The sequence below is a fragment of the Bubalus kerabau genome, chromosome 3 (genome assembly GCF_029407905.1).
Source record: "Bubalus kerabau isolate K-KA32 ecotype Philippines breed swamp buffalo chromosome 3, PCC_UOA_SB_1v2, whole genome shotgun sequence".
NCBI lineage: Eukaryota > Metazoa > Chordata > Mammalia > Artiodactyla > Bovidae > Bubalus > Bubalus kerabau.
In genome coordinates, this window is record NC_073626.1 from 171,473,661 (window position 1) to 171,501,304 (window position 27,644).

Sequence of the window (27,644 nt, forward strand, 5' to 3'; positions counted from 1 at the left end):
GGGAGCCTGGTGGGCTTCTGTCTATGGGGTCGCACAGAGTCAGACACGACTGAAGTGACTTAGCAGCGGCAGCAGCAGCTGATTCATCTTGTTGTACAGCAGAAACCAACATGATATCATAAAGCAATCATCCTCCAAATAAAAAATAAATTTTCAAAAAAGTAAGAAAAAAAGAATTTGGAAGATTAAAAATTGTTTAGGAGACTGTGAGGGAAGCAGCTTCAGATGAAGGTCACGGCAGCACTTGACCATGCCCTTGGGAGTCCACAGGAGATGGGTGGTTTCCAGGCTGTCTCCTGGGGATGGAGATGTCTGCGCCCTGCACAACCGAGTCTTCTCCGAGAAGATGGAAGTAAAATGCCTGCCTGTGTTCCATGGATGCTAATCAGCCCTGCTCAGATTTTGTTCTTATTCACTTCCAAACATTCAAACTAAAAATATTACCCTATTGCACTGTATCATTTAATAATCAGAGTATGAGTGTATCGCTATATCACTTGTAGGATTGGGGACAGATGTTCTAAGGGAAGAGAAAGAAGGAAAAGCATCGTAAATGCTTCTTTTTGCCTAAAGCCTTCCCTTGCACCTAATTTCAGGGCTTCTCTTGGTCTCACCAAATGTTCCCATGTGAAGATGAAGCAGTTTTTTGTTTTTTTTTTTAAAGCCCCTGGGACTTCAGTGCCACATTTAGATGCAAAAAGGAATTGAACACAGGGTGACTGTAAGCTGCCTTCCAGCTTTAAGGACCCAGGTGCTGCTTGCTGGTTTCATTTGACACCCCCAGGAGAGCAGCCTTTATAAGATGTTTCTTAAAGCTGTAGGTTCTCTGCACATCATGTCCAGAAGCATTTCTGGATTTCAATGTATCTCAATAGTCATACATGCTACATTTCACAGACAAATTCTGATGCAAGAGTTACAATGAGAATTTTTGTTATTTTTTTCACCTTATAAGACAGTAGGGATGGTTCATGGACAATTAGGAGGTCAGAAGGGCTTCTGGACAGAACAGGGAATGACTCCAGCAGCCACAAAAATGTACTCCTTGGACTATTTAAAATGTAAAAAAAAAAAAAATTTAAGTAAGATTTTTTTTTGTTTGATGTGTGTGTATTAGTTGCTCAGTCGTATCTGACTCTGCGACGCTGTGAACTGTAGCCAGCCAGGCTCCTCTGTCCATGGAGTACTCCAGGCAAGAATACTGGGGAGGGTTGCCATTCCCTTCTCCAGAGGATCTTCCCAGCCCAGGGACTGAACCCAGGGCCTCCTGTATTGCAGGTGGATTCTTTACCATATCAAAACCAAATGTTTTCTATAATTTAAAAAAGAGAGAGACAAGTGCGTCCTTGACTTGGTAACATTTATTCAATATTCTTTGAAATCAGCAAGAATCAGAAGAAGCACATATCAATCAAATACAGCCACAAAAATGTCCTGGATATAAATAAAGATGCACTATGAGGTATACTCACTAATGAAGGAATCGGCACGCTCTTACAGTTACTACCTCTTAGCAAGGAACAACTCCAACATAAATTTAATTTACTCACAATACAAAAACCTTGACTGGTAGAGGAAAATACAGATTCAATTCGATCACAATTTGCCTCACTAGACTCTGTCATCATGTATGTTTTCAAGGCCTAGCTTGATGACTGCTACAAAAACGACAGGAAAACAAACAAACTCAAGAGAATGTTTCCGGTTTCCGCAAGGTTCAACAAAACAGTGCAGAAATAAGTTACTTACCCATGCACAGAATAAGGCAAAGGCTAATTTCATTCGGGTTAGGAATAGTACATTTAACTAGTTTTTCACAGAACAAACATTTCAGACTTCTTTTTAAGTTAATGGGTATACTGCATTATAGTTCATACTACATGTGTTTCCTAACTCTACTCAAAAAGTCAGCACTCACACGTCAAATACAAACTTGTCCTTGATTAGACTTACTCTGTAACCACTGCTGAAGTCAATCTGGTTCATGAGAATATCTACTGTGGAAGGTACGCACACGAGTCGAAGCCTACCGTTTAGAGAGCAGAAAGTACATGAAAACGTAGTCTATGGATTTCACAAATTCCGTTTTTAAAATATTTTTTTCAAACTAAAAGCTGCAGAAAATTAGTTCTTAAATAGTCTACTGAAAACTTTTGAGCAGCTAACATCTTATATTTCTTAAGCTTTTCCTTTTCTTAAAAATATTTAAACGAATGTAGTAGCCCATCTTTTGGAAAAATAATCCCCCCAAAAGATTACAAATCTTTTGTTTTAATCAGTGTGACCAAGGGCTTATCATCAGGGCTGTAATCCTCATAGGCGATGGGGGTCACGTCATACATCGCAGGCCGGGATTTCTTTCCAAACCTGAAATTGCACAGAGAGAGGACTCTGGTTAGAGAAATAGTGGCTTCTCAAGTCCTATTAAAGGTAAATGGTGACAATAACTTACATTCAAGAATCAAATGGAACTATAAAATACTCTAAGATATCCTCTCTAGCAAGTAGACATTTAAGTCTTCCTGATCTATGGTTTTTCCAGTGGTCATGTATGGATGTGAGAGGTGGACTGTGAAGAAAGCTGAGCACCGAAGAATTGATGCTTTTGAACTGTGGTGTTGGAGAAGACTCCTGAGAGTCCCTTGGACTGCAAGGAGATCCAGCCAGTCCATTCTAAAGGAGATCAGCCCAGGGTGTTCCTTGGAAGGAATGATGCTAAAGCTGAAACTCCAATACTTTGGCCACCTCATGCAAAGAGTTGACTCATTGGAAAAGACTCTGATGCTGGGAGGGATTGGGGGCAGGAAGAAAAGGGGACGACAGAGGATGAGATGGCTGGATGGCATCACCGACTCGATGGACGTGAGTTTGAGTGAACTGCAGGAGTTGATGATGGACAGGGAGGCCTGGCGTGCTGCGATTCATGGGGTCGCAAAGAGTCAGACACGACTGAGCAACTGAACTGAACTGAACTGATCTTAATATTGAGTGAGTATAAACATTAGCTTTTGGCGTGGGAGGCAAAAAATGGATTTCACACAAGGTAGAGTCCAAATTAATATTGAAGCTTGTAGGTTAAATCTTGGGAAAGCAGTCAGGCGTGAGGGCTCTTCAATAGGTTTTGAGAAAACGTGTATCGATTGGTTTTTTTTTTTTTTTCTCAGACCCAGAGAGGTTTGAAGAGGTGAGTTTATTTTATATCCACTCTGATGCCTGGAATGTGGAATGACTGGGTGGGCTTCCCTGATGTTATAGACTCCCCCCTGGGACTTGTAGGAGGGCTGGTGAGGGTTCAGAGGCAACCTGAGGTCCCAAGACCAGGAAAAAGGGAGAGGGAGGAAATGATTTCCAATAATGAGGTGTTGGTCCAGGATCTGCGTGGGCCCCCATCCCATCCCACCCACCTATCACTCCCCAATCCCCAAGGACACACAGGCCATTGTTTCTTTGAGCACAAAGCCTCTGTCCCAACAGATTTGTGTGTATCAAACACCCCTTGACGGCAGGCCTGATGTGCAGAAGCCCAAGAGTGTCAAAATCCAATTTCAGGACCTCCCGCTAAGCCAGTGTTGAAATGGCAATTATTAAAACAAAGTCAATTCAACTTCTGGGTGGTCTCTTCCCATTCAGGACTTCACCTTCCATAAAGGTCCCTGGAGTGCAATGGGATTTAAACAATCTTCCCCACTAGCCCACCAACTCTCCTCTCTTTTATAAACAACATTTTTTTAACCATTTCAAGTCCAATGAAGTCTATTAAAAAAGAAATTTTAAAGGAATCTCAAATTTTAAGAGGATTGCCAGGATGGGCCCTCAAGGATTTCTTGGGACTTGTTTACCATGGCTTTAAACCCATCTCTCCACCTTTCCTGTCTCTTCTTTTTATATCTTGGAAAGTCTGTCTTCTCACATACAGAGATGAGAAGTAGAATCAAGTGGGAAGTGAGAAAACGTTACATTCTTCATATGATCATTTATTTTTAAACATTCATCCATCTTGCAATTCCAATTCACTCAAGACTTACTGACCTTCAGGAGAGCAAAGGCACAAAACATGCTAGATGGGCACCAGGCAAAGTACAAAGATAGAGAAATGGGGACTTCCTTGGTGGTCCAGTGGCTAAGATTCCATGCTCCCAATGTGGGTTCAATCCCTGGTTGGGGAACTAGATCCCACACGTTGCCTCTAAGAGTTTCCATGCCACAGTGAAGATCCCGTGTGCCACAATGAAGACACAACACAGCCAAATAAATAAATAATAAATATTTTTTAAAAAAGAGTTAAGGCATTTTGCCACTAAGAAACCACAGCTCTTGGAGGCAATATTAAAAAGACTTCAAGAATCTCATGCCTAAAAGGTTAGCCTCACTGAAGGTCCGGAGTTGTGTGGGCATAAGTGTGGGTTGGATTCCAGCCTGAGATGTATTTATCTAAATTGACTGAGGTCTGCACAATCTGAGAACAAGAAAGAAGCAACAATGTCAAAGCCAATCGGCTCTTAACACTTTCTCTCAAGTCTGAACATTTCAGACGCTACTTTATGGAGCAAGCATTTTGACAAGATATTTCTCATAAAATAGCTCAATATATCAGTAACAATATACCACTAATGATATTAATCTGATTAATTTTGAAAATCAGGAAATCCCAGCGTAAAGCTCTCTGTATCCAAACATGGCAGCCATAGGATGGTTTCCGGCTGGAACTCCAACAAGAGAGTCAGTGAATTATATGTTGCCTATGTCTACAATGCGGGAGACCCAGGTTTGATCCCTGGGTCGGGAAGATCCCCTGGAGAAGGAAATGGCAATCCACTCCAGTACTATTGCCTGGAAAATCCCATGGACAGAGGAGCCTGGTAGGCTACAGTCCTACCAGGGTCGCAAAGAGTCGCACACGACTGAGCGACTTCACTTTCATTTTCATGAATCAACTGACTGGCCAAGAGGAAACATCCGAGCAACTTAATAGGTTGAATATAGGTTTACAATACCCGTTTTTTTTAATGTGATTCCAGTTTGAAGAATAATCTGTTTCCTCCAAATCTAGAAAATTCAATGTCTCCATGTTAGGCAATCCATCCACAAGCTATAGTTTAAAGGGCTGTGACCTTAAATTATTGTCATGGAGCTGGATACTGACAAGACAGGTTTGAGGTTGAGTGTTCCAGACCCACTGAGCATGAAGGCAGTTAAGAGCTGCCTTGCATCCATTGTAGACACGCAAAGTCAACTGAAGGACCAGGAGGCACTGCTTTGCGTCTACATGGGAAGCTCAGCTGTGTGCATCAGTGCTAATGGGGTCACAAAGTATAATGCTGGTAACAAGGGTAACCTGGTTAAAGTACAACTAACGCTGCAGCAGCAGCAGCAACACCCCAGCACGACTGGAACTGGATTCCTTGCACCATGAGTTAATTAGCTGCTGAGAAGCCTCCTAATTCCTTAGGCGAGACATTGAGGTCTCCACCCAAAGCACAGTGTCTACCATATGGGGGCTAAGATGGTTTATAAAACACAGTAAAGAGAAATAGGACTCTCCTTCAGTCTCCCACACCTATCACAGAGATGAGTGCCAAACAAATGTGCATTCTTACTTAAATTTCCCATGCTAACAGCTCTGCATATTTCCTTTGTGTCTCAGAACTGGGTGGATGTTAAGGAATCAGCCAACACCTATAGAATTCCATTTTAAACTGTCAGGCATTAAACCAATGTCAGAGCTTGCCTATGTTATGGCAGGAGTTTTCATGCAACTGTTCTTTGTAAGAACAATGCGCTGTTTTTCCTTATCCTAAAGAGACATATTAATTATTAAAACAATTTTTAAAAGGTGGAAGCCAAAGAAAATTACAATGTAGGCCTAGGATTAGCAAACTACAGTCTGCAAGCCAGTAATAGCCTGCTGCCTGTTTTTTAAAATAAAGTTTTATTGGAACACAGTTGTGCCCATTAATAATGCCTCTGGTGCTTTTACAGGACAAAGGCAGAGCTGGTCACAGAGTTGGGCCATCTGTGAATGGCCCACAGATTCTAAGATGCTTGATAGGCCATTGATGAAGACTATAAGGATCACCCTTATAGGGCTTGATAAAGGACAGAAATGGTATGGACCTAACAGAAGCAGAAGATATTAAGAAGAGGTGGCAGGAATACACAGAAGAACTATACAAAAAAGATCTTCACGAACAAGATAATCACGATGGTGTGATCACTCACCTAGAGCCAGACATCCTGGAATGTGAAGTCAAGTGGGCCTTAGAAAGCATCACTACAAACAAAGCTAGTGGAAGTGATGGAACTCCAGTTGAGCTATTTCAAATCCTGAAAGATGATGCTGTGAAAGTGCTGCACTCAATATGCCAGCAAATTTGGAAAACTCAGCAGCAGCCACAGGACTGGAAAAGGTCAGTTTTTATTCCAATCCCCAAGAAAGGCAATGCCAAAGAATGCTCAAACTACTGCACAATTGCACTCATCTCACACACTAGTAAAGTGATGTTCAAAACTCTCCAAGCCAGGCTTCAGCAATATATGAACCGTGAACTTCCAGATGTTCAAGCTGGTTTTAGAAAAGGCAGAGGAACCAGAGATCAAATTGCCAACATTCACTGGATCATCAAAAAAGCAAGAGAGTTCCAGAAAAACATCTATTTCTGCTTTATTGACTATGCCAAAGTCTTTGACTGTGTGGCTCACAATTAACTGTGGAAAATTCTGAAAGAGATGGGAATACCAGACCACCTGACCTGCCTCTTGAGAAACCTATATGCAGGTCAGGAAGCAACAGTTAGAACTGGACATGGAACAACAGACTGGTTCCAAATAGGAAAAGGAGAACGTCAAGGCTGTATATTGTCACGCTGCTTATTTAACTTCTATGCAGAGTACATCATGAGAAACGCTGGGCTGGAAGAAGCACAAGCTGGAATCAAGATTGCTGGGAGAAATATCAATAACCTCAGATATGCAGATGACACCACCCTTATGGCAGAAAGTGAAGAGGAACTCAAAAGCCTCTTGATGAAAGTGAAAGAGGAGAGTAAAAAGGCTGATTTAAAGCTTAACATTCAGAAAACGAAGATCATGGCATCTGGTCCCATCACTTCATGGGAAATAGATGGGGAAACAGTGTCAGACTTTATTTTTCTGGGCTCCAAATCACTGCAGATGGTGACTGCAGCCATGAAATTAAAAGATGCTTACTCCTTGGAAGGAAAGTTATGACCAACCTAGACAGCATATTGAAAAGCAGAGACATTACTTTGCCAACAAAGGTCCATCTAGTCAAGGCTATGGTTTTTCCTGTGGTCATGTATGGATGTGAGAGTTGGACTGTGAAGAAGGCTGAGCACCAAAGAATTGATGCTTTTGAACTGTGGTGTTGGAGAAGACTCTTGAGAGTCCCTTGGACTGCAAGGAGATCCAACCAGTCCATTCTAAAGGAGATCAGCCCTGGGATTTCTTTGGAAGGAATGATGCTAAAGCTGAAACTCCAGTACTTTGGCCACCTCATGCGAAGAGCTGACTCATTGGAAAAGACTCTGATGCTGGAAGGGATTGGGGGCAGGAGGAGAAGGGGACGACAGAGGATGAGATGGCTGGATGGCATCACTGACTGGACGGACATGAGTTTGAGCGAACTCCAGGAGTTGGTGATGGACAGGGAGGCCTGGCGTGCTGCGATTTATGGGGTCGCAAAGAGTCGGACACGACTGAGCTGAACTGAACTGAACTGATAAGCATCACCCACGGTCCTCTCTCCAAAGGACTTAGCACTGTGTCTGGCCATGTTACCATTGTAGAAGCACTAACAGCAGCTGTGCAGTGTGGTATAAAACTAACTGACACTCAAACATCACAATTGGTGACCAGTCCTGTGTTTACTAAAGAAACAAAAGAAACCAAAACCAGTGTCGAAGGAGTCAAAGTATATACATTCTTCTAGTTCATATTTCCCTGGAAATCGATAGCTAGTCAACACCTTGGAGAAGAGCAGGTGGATGTAAGCTTTAAAAAGGCCACATCAAGGGACTTCTCTGGCCATCCAGTGGCTAAGCCTCTGAGCTCCCAATGCAGGGAGCACAGGTTTGATCCCTGGTTAGGGAACTAGATCCTTTGTGTCCCAACTAAAGATGTCACATGTCACAATTAAGACCCAGTGCAGCCAACTGCGGCTTCCCAGGTGGTGCTAGTGGTAAAGAATCTGCTTGCCAATGCAGGAGATGTAAGAGATGCCAGTTTGATCCCTGGGTTGGGAAGATCCCCTGAAGGAGGGCATGGAAACCCACCCCAGTATTCTTGCCTGCAGAATCTCATGGACAGAGGAGCCTGGTGCACTACAGTTCAAAGGGTCGCAATGAGTCAGACATAACTGAAGTGACTTAGCATGCATGCAGCCAAATAAATAATTTTTTTTTAAAAGGCCCACATTGGGAGATGCTCTTTGAGAAAGAGCGACTTTGTCCTTTCCCAGCTCTCTGCTTTGTTTCCTGTAATCAGTGGTCAGCCTCCGAGTGTGACCTCAGATACAGAACTTGGAGAGTCATGACTTCCCTCTTGCCAGAGGGTTACAAAGTCTTTGCAGCCTGAGCATAAACAAAACAGCTGAGGAGTAGATGAGTCTTAGGATAAGGCAGAGTAGAGGGGCACTGCTTCTCAGCCCATCATCAGCACCAACAGACCGACTGCTGAGGTCAGAATCACCAGACGCTTCCTGGGGAAAAGGGGAACATCACCAATGACCCAGACAGTGTTCGTCCTGCGCAGCTGCTGAGCTCCACTCATTCTGAGCCAATGTCACCTCCAGCATAGTGGCAGGAAGACAGGCCATGAAATAGACACGTTAGCCGTAAGCTGTTGCTCAAAACTAGGAAGTGCAGAATATCAAAAGGACTCTGTTTTTGTCAGTGCCTTTCCAGGGTTTCCAGGAAAAGGGAGCAAAAGGGCCAACCTGCCAGAGACCCAGGTAGAGCCTCTGGAGAACCAGGCTGTGGAAACTCCTGGTCATAGCTAAATAAATGTTTAGACGGGGATGTTCTCAGATATATGTGGGAAGGCACTGTAATAACGTCAAAGATTTTATCTGCAGTCACTGGTGCATCCAGGAGTTTGTTGGTTAGGAATTCTGCAGTAAATATTTTTGATAAAAATCAGTATCAAATAAGAACCAGGTTTGTAAATGCTTTCAAGTTTCTCCTTTCCTTCCAAGGGAATTCAGTTAAATATCTTCCCAGTGGGCTGCACAAGCAGGAAGCCCAGAAGAATCTTTCTTAACTTATTCCAGGGCTGAGATAGAACACTCTTCCTCTTGGATGCAAAAGGACCTTAGCCAGAGATTCCTTTCAGGGAGGGGTGGGGGAGGGAATCTGATTTCCTTGGGTCTCCCAATACATCCCCATATAGAACCATGGATTCTGTTCTTTCCGGGTGAACTAAGCCCTTCTGGGAAGAATTCTGAGTCACAAAAGATTTTGCCTAGTCTCTACTTTTAGGGCTTCCCAGATGGTAAAGAATACACCTGCCGGTGAGAAGACACAAGAGATGTGTGTTCAATCCCTGGGTCAGGAGGATCCCCTGGAGATGAAATGGCTACCCACTCCAGTATTCTTGCCTGGAAAATTCCAAGGACAGAGGAGCCTGGCAGACTACAGTCCATGGGGCCACAAAGAGTTGGATAAGACTGAGCGACTGAGCACAGCAACCATAGCCTCTTTTTACATTTTCACTGCTCATACAATAATTTCAAGATACTCCAAATACTCCTGCAAGCTGGTACCACTGACTCCGCTGGTGCCCTGGGATGAATCTATTTCTCGGGCAGATCAAGACATCCTGTGCCAACCCCTCACTGAGAATCATCCATTCATTTCAGACCTTACATTTTAGTGAGGTCTACCACATGCCAGGACCCACTGGACATACAGTAATAAATCCCACTGCCCTTTGTGCAAGAGGAAAGATTAACTAAACTAGAAGAGATCTGCAGGGATTCATTTCAGGGTTTCCCGGAAGCTGTGTTGCTGAGTTGATTCTAAAATGGGGTCCGTGACAAAGGCTGATCTGTGGAGCCTGATGTGGAAGGGGGTTGAATCCTCCTTACTCTCTCAAAGTTACAGAAATGGGGATAGTGCTGCTCCTACAAAGAAGTTGCCTTTGGCTTTGGGACAGATGCCCGAAGTCCCCCAACTTCTCTCTTCTACTGGCTCTTTCCCTGGAACCCAGGTTCTGGTTTTTGTTTCCACTGGACTCATCCTAAAAGATCTGAGCCCTGGGTTTGGAGGTTTTCTTTTGAAGAAGGCTAACTTTCTGACTCCCGGAGTTGGTGATGGACAGAGAGGCCTGGCATGCTGCAGTCCACGGGGTCGCAAAGAGTCGGACACAACTGAGTGACTGAACTGCACTGAACTGAACCTTCTGACCCTCTGAACCTCTGTTGCATTCAGACATAATTTGGATCTGCTTGTTCCTCGAATAATATCGGTCACAACATCCCAACAAAGATTATACAGGTAATAGTTCCATGGAGGTCCAATCTTAAGATACCAAGCTCAGACCTCTTTTTGCTATAGCACATTGACTTTCTGAATCACGTGCTTTAGATTGTTCTACCAATTAAAGGAAAAGATGGTGTTTAACATTCAATATCACTATCATTTTGATAGTAAATATTCCTGACCAAAATCAACAAAATTAGATTAGTTGATTTTTTTTCACATGTTGTAATACATTGGAGAAGTAAATATGGCATTATCTGTTTATACAATTCTTTACTATTTATAATTTGATTGTCATAACTCTTTAAGGAGGACGTTCTCCCTTCCTACAGTTGAAGGAACTGTATTTGTGGAAGGTTGAATCATCTACCTAAACTATAATCAGGTAATGGAGCAGCTGGACTTAATGTCAGATGTCTGACACCCTGACTCAGGCTATTTCTATACCACACTAACTCCTGTCTCTCCAGGAATCTTTCCCCCAGACACTATTTTATACAATAAGAACTCTAACAGAATGACTGCTATGTGACTTTCTTTAACTAAGCCCTTAAATCAGATGTGATCATTTATACTCACTGAAGAACAACAAAGCTAAACACATTTCAAAAAGAAATCATCAAAACCTGTTTCACGCACGGTGATGAAGATATATGTGTATAGCAGAGATAAACACAAATTAAACGAATGAATGTATTCAATGAAAACAGAAAGTTAGCAGCAAATTAAAGGGGTTTGTTTATAAAGCAGTCTAATTATCTGGTCCCCCAATGCTACCTTGAATCTATGCTTTATTCTTTGAAATCCCCCTTGCAGATGTGAAGTCCCGTCCACAATATAACCCTGGTACCCAGCATGCTGACTCACACCACTCACCTGGCATGCCGGATGGAGGCGATGGCATTGCTGAACTCGCTGTCGATGCTGCGGCAGTTGTAGAACTCCTCATAAGCCGGCCGGGCAGAGCCCTGGTACTCAATGCGGCTGATGCGGCAAATCCCCACAATCAAGATGATGAGCATCAGGATGAAGGCAACGCAGAGGGCGCCGATGATGATGTAGAGAGAGTGCCGAGGCATGTTGGTTAGACTCTCTGCCATGTGCCCGGACTTCCACTGGAGGTCTGAAGGTGAAAACAAGCAAATGCCTGGGTATCAGCTGGGGCCTTTTGAAGGGGAAGGACTTCCCTGTCCTCACACTAGGAACATAAAATATAAGAGCTGTCCAAACTGCAAAGGATTATTTTCTATGGATAATCCAGATGGCAACCCACTCCAGTATTCTTGCCTGGGAAACCCCATGGACAGAGGAGCCTTGTGGGCTACAGGATATATATTAATATCCTTAATATATAAAGACCTCTTACAAATCATTAAGAAAAACCAGGAACATGCCATTGAAAAATGGGTAAAGAATATAAAAAGGAATTCACCAAGGAAATATAACTCGAAAATTGCTTGGCTTCATAATTATTTTTAACTATGCAAGTCCTACATCAGTTCCCAAATATTATTTTAAAATTTGGATAACCACAGCAGACAAGGGTGCAGAAATAGGGACTATGTGAACTGATATACAACCCCTGTATGGACTACATGGAGTATCCATTGACCCAGAAATTCCAATTTTCAGAATTTTTGCTGAGAAAATGGTCCTAAAAAATGTGTAAAGCCCTGTGTACAAAGATGTTCATCTCAGAAGCACAATTTTCAAATGTTAGATTATCAACTATCACACATTTAGAAAATAAGTTCAGAAAATAAGCACAGACCCAGATGTATTCCCTGCTCAAAGTTAACATATGTTCATATTTTACCTTCTTTGCTTTAAATGTTTATGGTTTCTTTTCAAAGAAATGAAATGTTACAAATAAAATCTAATGTAACTGCTGAAACGCTAAAAAAATTATTATCTTAGTGATTTAAAACAATTTTTGAATGAGGCTTGAAACTTCTAGTCCAATTCTGAGAATATAAAAAAATACCATGCTGTAAAAAAACAAAAACAGGAAATTAACAAATGATACAGTATTATTAACTAGTATATAGATTTTGTTCAAATTTCACAAAATTTTATGCTAGTGTCCATTATTTGTTTTCGTCTCTTATTCAAGACTCCACATGGCATTTAATTCCACTGAGAAACTTCAGCTGCATGCAACTAATTCTGGTAAATTCTCTTTTCATTTTTAGTTAGTTAGTTCAGTCACTCAGTCGTGTCTGACTCTTTGTGACCCCATGAATCGCAGCACGCCAGGCCTTGTCCATCACCAACTCCCGGAGTTCACTCAGACTCATGTCCATCAAGTCAGTGATGCCATCCAGCCATCTCATCCTCTGGCATCCCCTTCTCCTCCTGCCCCCAATCCCTCCCAGCATCAGAGTCTTTTCCGATGAGTCAACTCTTCGCATGAGGTGGCCAAAGTTTTACTCTATTACAAATATTTCTTAATTTTCCTTGTGATAACTTCTTAGATACACCCAACATTTAAAAGTGGACATTTAACTTACAAATACATAAGATTCTATTTAAAGCATCTTTAATGTTAATTTCTCATTTTGATACTAATTTTTCATTTAAATTCTTTCTTCTCTGCAATCACCCTCTGTGTTTTTTTCAGTCTAACTTTATTGAGGTTTTCAGTGGCTAAGTCGAAGATCTCTACACTGCACTTAAAAATATGTGGGTTATTTTCAAATATCTTTTGATACTGATTTCTAACATAATTCCACAGTGATAAGAGAACAGACTCTGGATGATTTCAGTACCTTTAGACCATGAAATTTCTGCATCTGGTGTTATCCCTGGATATGCTTTAGTGTCTTCTAGTTTATAGTCTAGGGCTTCCCAGGTGGGGCTAGTGGTAAAGAACCTGCCTGCCAATGGAGGAGATGTAATAGACCCAGGTTTGATCTCTGGGTTGGAAAGATCCCCTGGAGGAAGAAATGGCACCCCACTCCAGCATCCTTGCCTGGAGAATCCCATGGACAGAGGAGCTTGGCAGGCTACAGTCCATAGGGTCGCAAAGAGTCAGACACGACTGAAGTTGACTTCACACACACAAGCAGTTTACAGTCTATGGGAACCTGAATAGAATTTGATTCCTATTGTTGTGTGAAAACTGTGTAAATCTTAATTATGTTGAATTGGTTCACAGTGCTTTGCAGGTTTAATATATCCTTCTACTTCTCTGTAGAGTCATTCTATTAATTTTGAGAGTTTGATATTGAAACTCCAACTAAAAATCTTATTTACTCAAAAAAATAATTGTAATATATAGTGGAACTGTATATAACCTTGTCCTGTATTTTTCAACTCTCCTGTAAATGTGTTATCATACTTTCAGAATTAAAAAAATAAAAATTAAAAAAAATATTACAGATATAGCCAGAGTTCCTCAACCCCATATTCTCTCTCCACCCCACCAACAGAGAACACAATTCATAAATACGGAAAAATAGGAAACAACCTAAATATTCAACTCTTAGTGAGATGATTTTATTGTTATGTGTAGTCGCTAAGTTGTGTCTTTGTGACCCCATGGACTGTAGCCCATCAGCCTCCTTTGTCCAGGGGATTTCCCAGGCAAGAATACTGGAGCAGGTTGCCATTTCCTTCTCCAAGGGATCTTCCTGACCCAGGGATCAAACCCATGTCTTCTGCATTGCAGATGGATTCTTTACTGCTGAGCCACCAGAAAACGCCTAGTGAGATGGAGAGCTACTCATCAAGTAGCAAAAGAATAAAAAAAGATTACCAAACAGAACCTAGTGGTATACTACAATCACATATGAGCTTCCAAGTGAAGTCGCTCAGTCACGTCTGACTCTTTGCAACCCCATGAACTGTAGCCTACCAGGCTCCTCCATCCATGGGATTTTCCAGGCAAGAATACTAGAGTGGGTTGCCATTTCCTTCTCCAGGAGATCTTTCCGATCCAGGGATTGAACCAGGGTCTCCTGCATTATAGGTAGATGCTTTACCATCTGAGTGACCAGGGAAGTTTCAGATGAGCTTTCAAAGTCTATCTATATACTGAAAAGCTCAGGATGGAGCAATGATAGTGATGAATCTATGTTGTTTTCATATTATGCTAAACTTTTTGAAAACATCTCATTTGATCAGCGCAACCACCAGAAAATATATCATTCTTTTTCCCCATTTCTATAAACAAAGCTTAAAAACTGACACCACTTCCTGGGTGAGTGTTGACTGTAACTCCAGGTCCAACTTCTCAGCCTCTGCCTTACTCAGCAGGGTGCTAACAACAGTGATCTCTGAAAAGCATGATTACGTGTGATTTTTTACCTCCTTTATATGTCTCAGTCTTCTTCAGCTTTAAAAAAAAAGAATATAGTCTCTTTATAATAAAAAATAAGTGATAAGCCATTTGACGAAAACACCCATGAGATTATCTTCCAGCATAACTAGTGGAAGGCGTATGAGCTTTGGGATCACACTAACCTTGCTTTCATCTCAGTTGTAGTATTTTTAAAATTTTTACTTATTATTTTTGGTTGCACTGGGTCTTCATTGCTGCATGTGGGCTTTCTCTAGTTGCAATGAATGGGGACTACTCTCTAATTGCCGTGCGAGGGCTTCTCATTGGAGGGCTTTTCACTGCAGTGGCTTCTCTTGCTGCAGAGCATGGGCTCCACGGTGTACGTACTTCAACAGTTGTGACATGCAGGCCCTAGAGCTGGAGCTCTGTAGTTGTGGCTCATGGGCTTATTAATTGCTCTGAGGCATGTGGGATCTTCGCGGACTAGGAATCGAACCCATGGCTCTGGCACTGGCATGTGGATTCTTAACCACTGAACCACCAGGGACAGTCCCCAGCTGCAACACTGGCTTGACCTCCCTGAACGTCAGTTTCTTCATTTATAGGACAAAAATAACATATACCCTATGGACATGTTGGGAGAATAAGTTAGAAAACATGTAAAGAAAAGAAGTCCACTGCCAGGCACATGATAGGTGGTGGTGGTCCCAGTGGTGGCAGAAAAAGGAAGGATACAGAGGAGAAGGATGGTGTCCTCAGGGCACACTCTGAGCTGAAGATTACTGAGCACTGCCCTGTGCCCATTCAAAAAACACCAACCTAGACGGGCAAGAAAAAAGTAGATGGATGGGGCATAGTCTCTGTGTCTGGCACATGTCAAGAGTGTCAAATTATGTCCTGTTTACAAACTTGCAAACAAATGGAATGATCCAGATACCATGACCAGGATTTGAAAGGAAGTCACAAAGGTGAAAAGGGGCTAGGCTAAGACCAAACAGAAGCTAAACTTCCATGGGAAAAGGGTTGTATTTTCTACTTTACCCACTTTACCATCTCCACCAGCACCCTTTCCAGGCCATCATTTCCACATTAGGACTCTGGGTGCCTGGAAATGAGATTCAAGGTATGGGTGAAAACAGGTCTGTCTTCCTGTGAATGGCAACCCCCTCCAGTATTCTCGCTTGGAAAATCCCATGGACAAAGGAGCCTGGCAGGCTACAGTCCATGGGGTCACAAAGAGTCAGACGGTGACTGAGCAACTTCACTTTACACTTTGCTGCTGCTGCTAAGTCGCTTCAGTCATGTCCGACTCTGTGCGACCCCATAGACGGCAGCCCACCAGGCTCCCCCGTCCCTGGGATTCTCCAGGCAAGAACGCTGGAGTGGGTTGCCATTTCCTTCTCCAATGCATGAAAGTGAAGTTGCTCAGTAGTGTCCAACTCTTCGTGACCCCATGGTCTGCAGTCCACCAGGCTCCTCCGTCCATGGGATTTTCCAGGCAAGAGTACTGGAGTGGGTTGCCATTGCCTTTTCCACTTTACACTTTACTTCCTGTGAAATCCTCAGGCCTCTTTCCACTGTTCTCTTTTAGGTGAAAGTATCTGTGACCTCTGAGTCCTCATACTCTCATCCCAGGGACATCTTCAGGGACACTGGAGTCTCAGAATCAGCTATTCTTTCCCTTGAAAAGTTACAGCCTTCAGAAGAGCACAAGTAAACAGCTAAACAAGGATCCAAGTGTGCAGACCATTTTCCAAGAAGCCTAATGGGAAACTGACTCGTGCCCTGAGCCTGCGTGGTTCCTGAGAGCTTGAGAAGACCGGGGCAAATGAAGTGACTTCTGAGTTTGTGTCCAGATCGTCTGGCTCCTGAGTTTTTCACCACGGCCCTTGAAGACTGGTTTTGCCATTTGAGTCTGTCTACCCAAGCTCACTCAGCCCGTGGAACAAGAAGACTGCCCGTTTGTGCATTCACCATGCTGTGTGAGCCAACTCACACACAGGCAGACAGAAAGGACATAAATCACTGCAAATAAATGCTCGCAATGGAAGAGAGGAGGTGTTTTGTGAAACCAAGACTCGATCCCGACTGGCAGTCGTTTCACTTGGCAATACCTGGTGCACATGGAGAGAGACAAGTCATCGTTCTGGCTGAAAAGGAACATGACTCACTTGATTTCCAAGTATTTCAACATTCTCTGAAAAATTCAGTTGTAGGCTGCAGTCCAGGGCTCATGGAGTGTGCTATAACACTCACTGAGCATCATCACAAGGGCAGTCAATACTGTTTCTACTCCAGCTTGGTGGAGCGCTCAGATCTGATTGCTATGGCTGCCACGGGAATTCTCGATGCACACCTTCATGAAAATAGCTCACGCATCACACTGATGGCATATACACAGCCAGTGCACAATTGCACAGGGCCACTCTTGCAGAAAAACAAACAACTGTGCTAGGTTATGTGCTGGGCTCACTGCCCCAGGCCTGATGAGCTGTCTAAACCATTTGTATTTCTGACCATCTGTTCTATTTCCCCAAACTCTGAATTCCAAGCTGTTTAGACTTTTGAAAAAAAATATCCCCAGATTTCTCCTGAAACCTCTGTTTCTCCCCCTCTTCTCTTTCTCTTTGCTCTTTCCACCTTAAACTGTCATCTAAAACTTGTCTGATAAGTGAATATGGCTGCTTTGCACAGTAATCGGGTTAGTAGCCAGGCTGAATCTTAATAAATTCAACATTTGGTCTGCGAGGCAGAGGATATGTCAGTAGCAGGTGGCTGCAGCTGCCACTCCCAGATCGCTGCACCACATCCCAGGAGTCCCAAGGCAGGAATCATTTACTATGTCGGCTACTGCAGAGCTCGGGAAGAACCATGCAGCAGAACACACTGGACGGCATGACCTCACCAGCCCCGGCAGGTACATGACCAGGAATGCACACACACAAGCTATTCAGGGAAAATGTCACACTCCTTCCTGGGTCTCAGGGAGCATTTGCATTTCAGCATAAACTCAATTTGCTTGAGGTTTGTTATTTCCTGAAGTGCTGTCGCCTTTAAGATTTCAATGGGTCCTAAAGTAGGAGCTACGTAGGAGCTGGACTCAGAGCCTCTGCTCAAGGTAAAAACACAGTCAGCCACCAAGCTGACCCACTGACCATCTCTCCTTCACCAAAAAGAGACCTCGATCGATTGGTAAATTTAATTCTAAAATACATAACCTGTATCTGTGTTTCTTTCACTTACCTGGGTGAATCTAGTCAGATTATTTAATTTGTCCACCTCTGTATTTAAAACCCCTTCATGGATCACAGCCTTGTCATGGTGAAGAGGCTTGTCTAACTCAATGAAGCTATGAGCCATGCCGTGCAGGGTCACCCAAGATGGACAGGTCACAGTGAAGAGTTCTGACAAAACGTGGTCCACTGGAGGAGGGAATGGCAAACCACTCCAGTATTCCTGCCGCAAGAATCCCATGAACAGTATGAAAAGTCAAAAAGATATGACACCAGAAGATGAGACCCCCAGGTTGGAAGGTGTCCAATATGCTACTGGGGAAGAGGGGAGGGCAATTACTAATAGCTCCAGAAGGAATGAAGAGGCTGGGCCAAAGTAGAAACACCGCTCAATTGTGGATGTATCTGGTGGTGAAATTAAAGTCCGACATTGTAAAGAACAATACTGCATAGGAACCTGGAATGTGAGGTCCATGAATCAAGGTAAATTGTATGTGGTCAAGAAGGAGATGCCCTGGAGAAGGAAACAGCAACCAACTCCAGTATTCTGTCCTGGAGAATCCCACAGACAGAGGAGCATGGTGGGCTGCAGCCCATGGGGTCGCAAAGAGTCAGACATGACTGAGCGACTAATCACAAGAAGGAAATGGTAAGAGTGAACGTCAGCATCTTAGGAAAACAGTGAACTAAAATGGACTGGAATAGGTGAATTTAATTCAGATGACCATTATATCTACTACTGTGGGCAAAAATCCCTTAGAAGAAATGCCGTAGCCCTCATAGTCAACAAAAGAGTTCGAAATGCAGTATTTGGGCACAACCTCAAAATAGAATGATCTCAGTTCCTTCCCAAGGCAAAGCATTCAACGTTAGAATAATCCAAGTCTATGCCCCAATCATACTTTGAAAAAGTTTGAAAGCGAGTAAAAGTCTATGGTTTTTCCAGTAATCATGTATGGATGTGAGAGTTGGACTGAAGAAAGCTGAGCACTGAAGAATTGATGCTTTTGAACTGTGGTATTGGAGAAGACTCTTGAGAGTCCCTTGGACTGCAAGGAAACCCAACCAGTTCATTCTAAAGGAGATCGGTCCTGGGTGTTCTTTGGAAGGAATGACGCTAAAGCTGAAACTCCAGTACTTTGGCCACATCATGCAAAGAGTTGACTCATTGGAAAAGACTCTGATGCTGGGAGGGAATGGGGGCAGGAGGAGAAGGGGACGACAGAAGATGAGATGGCTGGATGGCATCACTGACTCGATGGACATGAGTTTGAGTGAACTCAGGGAGTTGGTGATGGACAGGGAGGCCTGGCCTGCTGCAATTCAGGGGTCGCAGAGTCGTACATGACTGAGTGACTGAACTGAACTGAACTGAAAAGTGTGTTTTAGGTAGATATCACTTAGATAGCTATAGAGAATTTTGGAACCATTACTGCCTAGGATAACTGTGGGGAGGGATTTCAAATTTCTTTATGTTTTCTGTAGCTAAAAGTTAGCTTGACAACCAAAGTAGTCAATGAGATTGGGAAAAGTGAACACTCTTGTTAACCTTCAGAAGAGGCAGGAGGGGAGGAAACAGAAGGCAGAGCTCGAATCCCTCATAGTGATCCCATTACTGAATAAGTATCAGTAAGCAACTACTATGTACTATATATGGACTGATGCTGAAGTGCCAATACTTTAGTCACCTAATTCAAAGAGCCAGCTCATTGGAAAAGACCCTGATGCTGGGAAAGATTGAGGGCAAGAGCAGAAGGGGCAGGCAGACAATGAGATAGTTAAACAGCATCACTGACTCAATGGTCATGAGTTTGAGCAAACTCTGGGAGATGGCAAAGGACAGGAAAGCCTGGCATGCTGCAATCCATGGGGTCACAAAGAGTCAGACACGACTTAGGGACTGAACAACAACAGCATGTACTATGTGCCAGGCCTCACGCTGGATGCCTGGGATAAGGAGCAAGGGAAAACTCAGAGAATAGTGTGCACATGGATCCCCTAGTCTTTTCAGAGACGTGGAAGTGCAAGCGTGCTAAGCCATGAGGGACCAAGGCGACAGTGCCTCGGGAGGGGACAAAAGCTGTGCCATCTAACTGGGGAATGAGGATAGCGTTCATGGTGGGGTCCACAGCAAGCAAGGCTCTAAGGGGGAGTACATATTAGCAGGGGATGGAGGGGACAGAAGGGAAGGCTGACCCAGGCAAAGACCTGGGAGGAGTGGAGAGCAGAGTGAGGGACTGGAAGGAGGACAGGGTGGCTGCTTGCCCCCCAGGGAGTGAAGCGGAGAGTGGCCGAGTGAGGAGGGGGCACCTCCCCTCAGTGCAGGGGCAGTCCTGCAGCTTCCAACAGGCGATAGCATGGCCTTTGGTCTTTAGTCATTAATGTATTTCAATAGCAGCTTGCTATTGAAAAGGATGCAAACAATGGTTGGAAGGAGGGTCTGAGGGATTTAGATTTGCATCTTTGAAAAGATGCCCCTTCCATTTACAACCACGTAGATGAACTGGAGGACATTCTGCTGAGTGAAACAGACCAGACATGGAAATATAAATATTGTATGATGTCAGTTACATGCGCAACATAAAGGAAAAAAACCCAGAGTGGAATGGTAGTTACTAGAGGCTGGAGTGGGAGGTGGGTGACGGAAGGAAGGAAGAAACAAAAAAAACGGAGAAAGGAAGAAAACAAGAAGGAAGGAAGGTAGGTAGTTGACTGCCAGGGGCTAGGAGAGGAAGTATGGGGAGTTACTGTTTTGCAAGATGAAAAGAGTTCTGAAGAAGGATGATGGTGATGGTTGCAAGACCACATCTAGCCACAATTGCTCCCCAGAGGTCAGTGGTGTTCAAAGTATTTAATAAAGTAATTATGGATTAAGTGGGATTTGCAAATCAACCTCAGACCCCAACACCATTGCTGCCAAGAGGAGTTTTATTTGCAAAGAGTCAATTTATAAATAAATGCTTGTGAAAAATCCAAGGACCCCTTCATTTGACTATTCCATTTTTGAGAATTTATCCTACTAATATTCTGATATTCTCACAAAAATAAATACATATATAAGAATTTTCACTCTACTATTCTATTTAATACCAAAAACTTGAAAATAAGTTATTTGTCAATCAACAGGAGTCTTATTAAATAAATTATAGAGCATTTAAGAAACATTGTGTGATGTTAAAAATTGAGGAAAATATGTACTAAGCCAATATGGATAAGCATTCAAGATATATTAAGGATAAATGCAAGATGCTGAACAGTATGTATGAAAGTGAAAGTGTTAGTTACTCAGTCGTGTCTGACTCTTTGCAACCCAATGGACTGTAGCCCACCAGGCTCCCTTGTCCATGGAATTCTCCAGGCAAGAAGACTGGAGTGGGTTGCCATTTCCTTCTCCAGGGGAGCTTTCTGACCCAGGGATCGAACCCAGGTCTCCTGCATTTCAGGCAGATTCTTTACCATCTGAGCTACCATAAAATGGGATTTATACAGTGACTAAAATTATCTGAAAGAATCCATAATAAATGCATAACACTTGTTACCTTTGGGGAGTGAAGTGGGGGTGTATTGATGGGGAGGAAGATTAATTCATTTTATTTTGTTTTCTTATTGCATTATAGTTGAGTTACAATGCTGTGCTAGTTCCAGGTATATAGCACCATGAACAGGCTCCTCTGTCCATGGGATTTCCCAGGCAAGAATAATGGAAGGGATTGCCATTTCCTTTTCTGGGGGATCTTCCCAACCCAGGGATCGAACCCACATCTCCTCTATTGGCAGGTAGATTCTTCAGCCACTAGGGAAGCCCATATATAGTAGTGAGAGTCCCTTGGACTGCAAGGAGATCCAGCCAGTCCATTCTGAAGGCGATCAGCCCTGGGATTTCTCTGGAAGGAATGATACTAAAGCTGAAACTCCAGTACTTTGGCCACCTCATGCAAAGAGTTGACTCATTGGAAAAGACTCTGATGCTGGGAGGGATTGGGGGCAGGAGGAGAAGGGGACGACAGAAGATGAGATGGCTGGATGGCATCACTGACTCGATGGACGTGAGTCTGAGTGAACTCCGGGAGTTGGTGATGGACAGGGAGGCCTGGCGTGCTGCTATTCATGGGGGTCACAAAGAGTCGGACATGACTGAGCGACTGATCTGATCTGATCTGATCTGTTAATCCTAAATCAGTTTTGTTTTTTAAGAATCCTAGTTTATAAAAATGGGAACCAAAGAACTGAATCTATCTGTACAATAAAGACTGCTCATATCACTGTTTGATGGGTTTCTTTAACCATTATTAAATTCCATGCATTTGGGGACAAGGAAGCCCCAGACATCCAACCTTGCTCTTTGCCTGGGCTCCTGGAGCTGCCTGAGCGAAGTCTTATACAGCGACTCCCATCACATACGAGGATCGACCCTTGGATAATGAGATCCTGAAGGCAAGGGCTGCTTCATTAACCTTTATATTCTGGGCACTATGCATGACTGAACAACAACAGCAATGTTGCAACTGAACAACAACAACAATGCCTGACCCTTGACAATAGGAGGCCCTGGATTATTCACTAAATGCATAAATCCAAGATACCCTGTTCCCCTACTTCTCAACCGCAGAATGTTATTATATCAGTGGCTTAACAATAGATTCAACTGCTCAATATACGTTGTTGTTGTTGTTGTTGTTCAGTCACTAAGTCGTGTCCAACTCTTTGCAACCCCATGGACTGCAGCACTCCAGGCTTATCTGTTCTTCACTATCTCCTGGAGTTAACTCAAATTCATTTCCGTTGAGTTGGTGATGCTATCCAACCATCTCATCCTCTGCTGCCCTCTTCTTTTGCCTTCGATCTTTCCCAGAATCAGGGTCTTTTCCAACAGGTCAGATCTTTGTATCAAGTGGCCAAAGTACTGGAACTTCAGCTTTAGCATCAGTCCTTCCAACGAATATTCAGGGTTGATTTCCTTTAGGATTGACTCAGTGTATAGAACTGGCCGATTCTCAATCAGCAGGACTGTCTGTAACTCTAACAGCACCATTGTTCTCCTTCTGAGAGTTCCTGTTGAGATTTACCAACCTGACCTTATATCTTTCAGGCACCCTCCTCCTGGTTTCCAGCCAATTCAGAAAATCACAGATGTTCCAGGTTAGAAAGAAACTCAGAGACCATGGGTTCCATGGCTCATAGAGGACTAGAGACCTCATATCATCTCTGCCCACTCATGGCCCAAACTTTCCTTCCATTCCTGGCCCTTAGATCTGTTCTTTTGATTCAGGTCCATTTGTCTCCGCACTGGTCACTAGCTCCACCTGTGTGTCATCACGAATCTTACACATTCATCCCAGTACACACAGAGGAGCCTGGTGGGCTGCCGTCTATGGGGTCGCACAGAGTCGGACACAACTGAAGTGACTTAGCAGCAGCAGCAGCAGCAGCAGCAGCATGGCAGATCTATGTATAATTTTAAATTTCTAGTTGTGAAAATGGGTCCCATTTTCATAAGTACTCTGAATAAGTACTTATGTACTTATCAGTACTGGATAAGTACTCTGAGGCTCAGCACAACTAACACAAGAAGTGCCACAGCCAGGGCAAGAACCAAGGTCCTGTTGGCCCAAATCTGGGATCCTTTCCTTCAGTAGATCTCGCTAGACAGGACTTAATCATCCCGGACCTACTTTAGTTTTAATACCCTGCATTGAATCATAGCCCTTAGCATGTGTACCACTGGAATCTCTTTCCTTCCCTTTCTTCAACAACAGAATGTTTCTCACCTACTGTGACCAAGGATCCCTAAGACCATTCTGTATACGGGTATTTGAAAAGATTGAGGATGAGTATTTGAAAAGATTGAAGGGGAAGTCCTAAAAAGAATTCATCTCTTCCTCTCTCAAGCCCTGAGCCAGGATGAGAGACAAAGAGTGAGTGGCTAGGAACACAAATACCTTTACTGGCCAAGTTGATGCTGAAGAATATGGTCCATATTTGCGGATAAAAAGGTTTCCGGATACTCACCACACCCCCACTTCAGACACACACAAGGAATTAGCAGACAAGCCCGCGCTGAACCACCAGTGAGGGGTCTGTTCTTGAAACACTACAACCTGGAGGAGAAGCGGCAGTAGGCAGGCCAGCCCAGGAGGGAGACTGACAGACGGGGCTATGTCTACATAACTGCCTCTTTCCAAACTCACATAGCAGAGTCTTTGCCTGATGAAGAGGAGGCGAGAAGGCCCTGGAGAAATATGCAAACTCAACTGCCCTGCCTAATTTAAATGAGAAGAAAAACACCATTCAAAGTTGAGCTTTTAGTGATTGACAAAATAACAACAACCCAATTCCATTGCAGTTCTCATTTTCACTTCGATCCTAGAAGCTACCAGACTTTCATATGAACATATATAGTCCTGATTCTGACACTGTCGAACTTCTGTGAGTCCATCTGTAGAGAACACCTCACTCTAAGCAGCTCAAAATGTTTTTCAGGTTTTGCGTGATGCCCATCCTCCCTGGACTTCTCTCCGGGCAACTGACGGAACCTAATACATTTGAAGATACAAATGCGAAGTGAATTTACATTCTTTGTGTGTGTGTGCGTGTTTTTTTAATTTATGCTTTCAACACAAAGATTCTCTTTTTGGATCGGATTCTAATGCTTCTCTGCTAAGCACATTTTTGGCTGTCTTGCAGCCGTGAACTCGGGATGACATCGGCACATTCTCATCCCAGTGGGAAGGCTGGATTCAGGCTCAGAAATGATGGGGAGCAGCATAAAGCAGTGAGCAAAAATATTCAACCAGGACCCGGGAAGCACAGGGGGCTCAGGGTAACTCTCTGGGCCTTACTGCCTCTTCTAAGAGTGACGTGGGGCTGGCTGGACAGTCAGCCTCTTCTTCTCATTGAATGAAAATGGAATGGAAAATCACAGGGGCTGAGCTGCAGGAATACTCACGGATTTCACAGTTTGCTCCCACCCAGCCATGTGGGCAGTGGCAGGTGTAACCATTGGGCTGGTCCAGGCAGGTGCCGGCGTGATGGCAGGGGTTACTTTCACATTCATTGATGTCGATGTCACACTCTTCCCCTAAGGAGATAAAGGAAAGCAGCAGTGAGCCAGCTAGCTGTCCCAGTGGCTCTGACCCCCGTCACTTCTCTGGCTCAGCAAAGATCTAGGGCTAGGTTCAAGTTCTCCACGGACTTCCCAGGTGGCGCCAGTAGTAAAGAACCCGCCTGCCAATGCAGGAGACCTAAGAGATGTGGGTTTGATCCCTGAGTTGGGAAGATCCCCTGGAGGAGGGTAGGGCAACCCAGTCCAGTATTTTTGCCTGGAGAATCCCATAGACAGAAAAGCCTGGTGGGCTACAGTTCATAGGGTCGCACAGAGTTGGACACTACTGATGTGACTGAGCACACGTGCTCGCCTGCATTGCAGCCCAACTGGCTGTTTGCATAAAGTTGCAGAAGTCTACCAGAATTCCATACAAGACATCCTTTACTCAAGTAAAACTTAAAAAAGGAAAAGAAATGGTGCCAGTAAAAAGAATCTCCTTTAATCTATCAAATTCGTGATCTGAAGCTGATTCCCATGTCTGAATAATCTTTTCATGGTTTATGGGAGAAACAAACCTGGGTTCCTGATTTTATTAAAGAAATCATTTTGTTTTAGACGGAATCAGCTGAATCTTCTTATTTGTTTTTCTGAAGCTCTGGAAAGCCAAAAAACTCACAGTTTATGATTTTTTTTGGAGCCAAGTGTTTGACTGTGCATGTCTGGACATCTGACTATTTTCTGGATAATTCTAGGGTGCAGCTGCGTGCCTAGCCTGAGTCAGTAATACAAATGCAATCTCCTTTCCAAACCCCGGGATATGCTTCAGGGAGAGCATCAAGCCCACCTAAGGAAAGACAGCTATGATCTCTCGGGGGAGCCCAGGCTTTAACCCATCTTCCCTGGGAACAGTGCCCAAGGGGAGCTCACCACTGCTTGGGTCCATCCATAATGAAAATTGTGACCTGGGCTCCTCACGTCGCTACTCCCAACATCTGGGGTCATCCTTGCCCCTCTCAGAGAAAGCCTGGTTTAAACCAACAAGCCAGAACGGGGGCTGATGTCACTGTGGTCAAAAGGCCAACTTACAAGCAATAGCTTGTTATTAGAAGTTACCAATACAAAGCCATCTTTGTGTGATTTAAAGCCAAACTATGAGTCAACACTAAATGAGTACACCTCTAAAAGGAGGTGACATCAAGACTGAATACAGGAGGCTTCAGATTGAGGTAGTTACTTACAAGTTTGAAAATGAGAAAAGCCAAGCTCTTTTTAGAAACCTCTTGCTATCTTTTCTCAAAAAACATTTTATTTTGTATTGAAGGACAGCCGATTAACAATGTTGTGACAGTTTCAGGTGGATAGCAAAGGGACTCACCCATACATATACATATATCCACTTTCCCAAACTCCCCTCCCATCCAGATTGACACACAACATTGCACAGAATTCCTTGTGCTGTATATATAGTAGGTTTCTGTTGGTTATTCATTTTAAACATAGCAGTGTGTACATGTCAATCCCAAGCTCCCTAAATATACCTCCATTTGTTGAGATTAATGAAAAAGGTGACATTAAAAAAAAAAATCTCTGAGCACTGCTATCATCATAACTAAAGCAAAGGAGCAAAATCAAATATTTTGTCAATCTTCAAAGGCAATGTCTCAGCATGCATTTGGGTAATTGCTTCCAGGCTTATTTAATTAGTGTTAAAGTGCTTTTCTATCTGCCATGGGTTTACCTTGCATTTATAAAACCACCATATGTCGCTCCCAGACGATTTTAGAGGCAGAGTCTCAAACCAAAATAGTTCACGTCTGTTTCATTTCACACTTTTTTCACACCTGGCATCTATTTTTAAAGTAAAGTCTGTCAAATGAAACATTTACTATGTCCAGTCCTCCTAGGTTGATTATAATTCAGCAGTGTCTAAGTGAATTTGTTTCCTGCAATAAATAGTCATTTATGTCAATAGGAAAGACATGAAATTGATTGCCTCTTACTAACCTATTTCAAAGGTTGTCTTGCTATGAATGGGGCAATCACTCTGACTGGAAAAGCACACAGACTAAACTATTACAAATGGCATTACTTGGTATAGACTAGTTGAAGAGACATATAAACAAGAACGTGCTGAGAAACAATAAAAGGATGAAATCAAAGGCCCTGACAAATATACACATCAGTACTGCTTTCCATCCATTTAGCAAGACAAGCTTAATTGAGGTATTTATTAAACAATAGCTTTCTTTCCCTGGCTATCTGAAAACAGCAAATTCTGAAATAAGATGTTTTGCCACCTTTGCACCAATAGCTACAGAAATGACCTGACTTCTCCCTACTTCCACAGCCTGAAAGTGAAAGCGTTAGTCGATCAGTCCTGTCCAACTCTTTATGACCCCATGGTCTGTAACCCACCAGGCCCCTCTGTCTGTGGGATTCTCCATGAGAGAACACTGGAATGGGTTGCTAGCCTAGTAAAACTCAAAAGCCCACTCTGCTCCAGAAGTTTAACATCAGTGTCAGACCTTTCTAATCCCCTAAGTTCTGGGCAGCCCTAGAGCTGTCAGTCCAGTCCTGCTCAAATCCAG

General features: G+C 43.4%; 1 protein-coding gene across 1 annotated transcript in view; it reads right to left on the reverse strand.

Annotated features, from left to right (window-relative positions):
* Positions 1–1,366: 1,366 nt before the first annotated feature.
* The window catches only part of DNER (delta/notch like EGF repeat containing), a 383,785-nt gene continuing 357,507 nt past the window's right edge, over positions 1,367–27,644 (reverse strand). The window contains exons 11-13 of the mRNA XM_055574473.1: positions 24,958–25,089; positions 11,373–11,619; positions 1,367–2,367 (exon numbers count right to left, since the gene is read on the reverse strand). Coding sequence (XP_055430448.1) covers positions 2,256–2,367; positions 11,373–11,619; positions 24,958–25,089 — 491 coding nt within the window. The 3' untranslated portion in view covers positions 1,367–2,255. The remainder of the gene's footprint in view (positions 2,368–11,372; positions 11,620–24,957; positions 25,090–27,644) is intronic.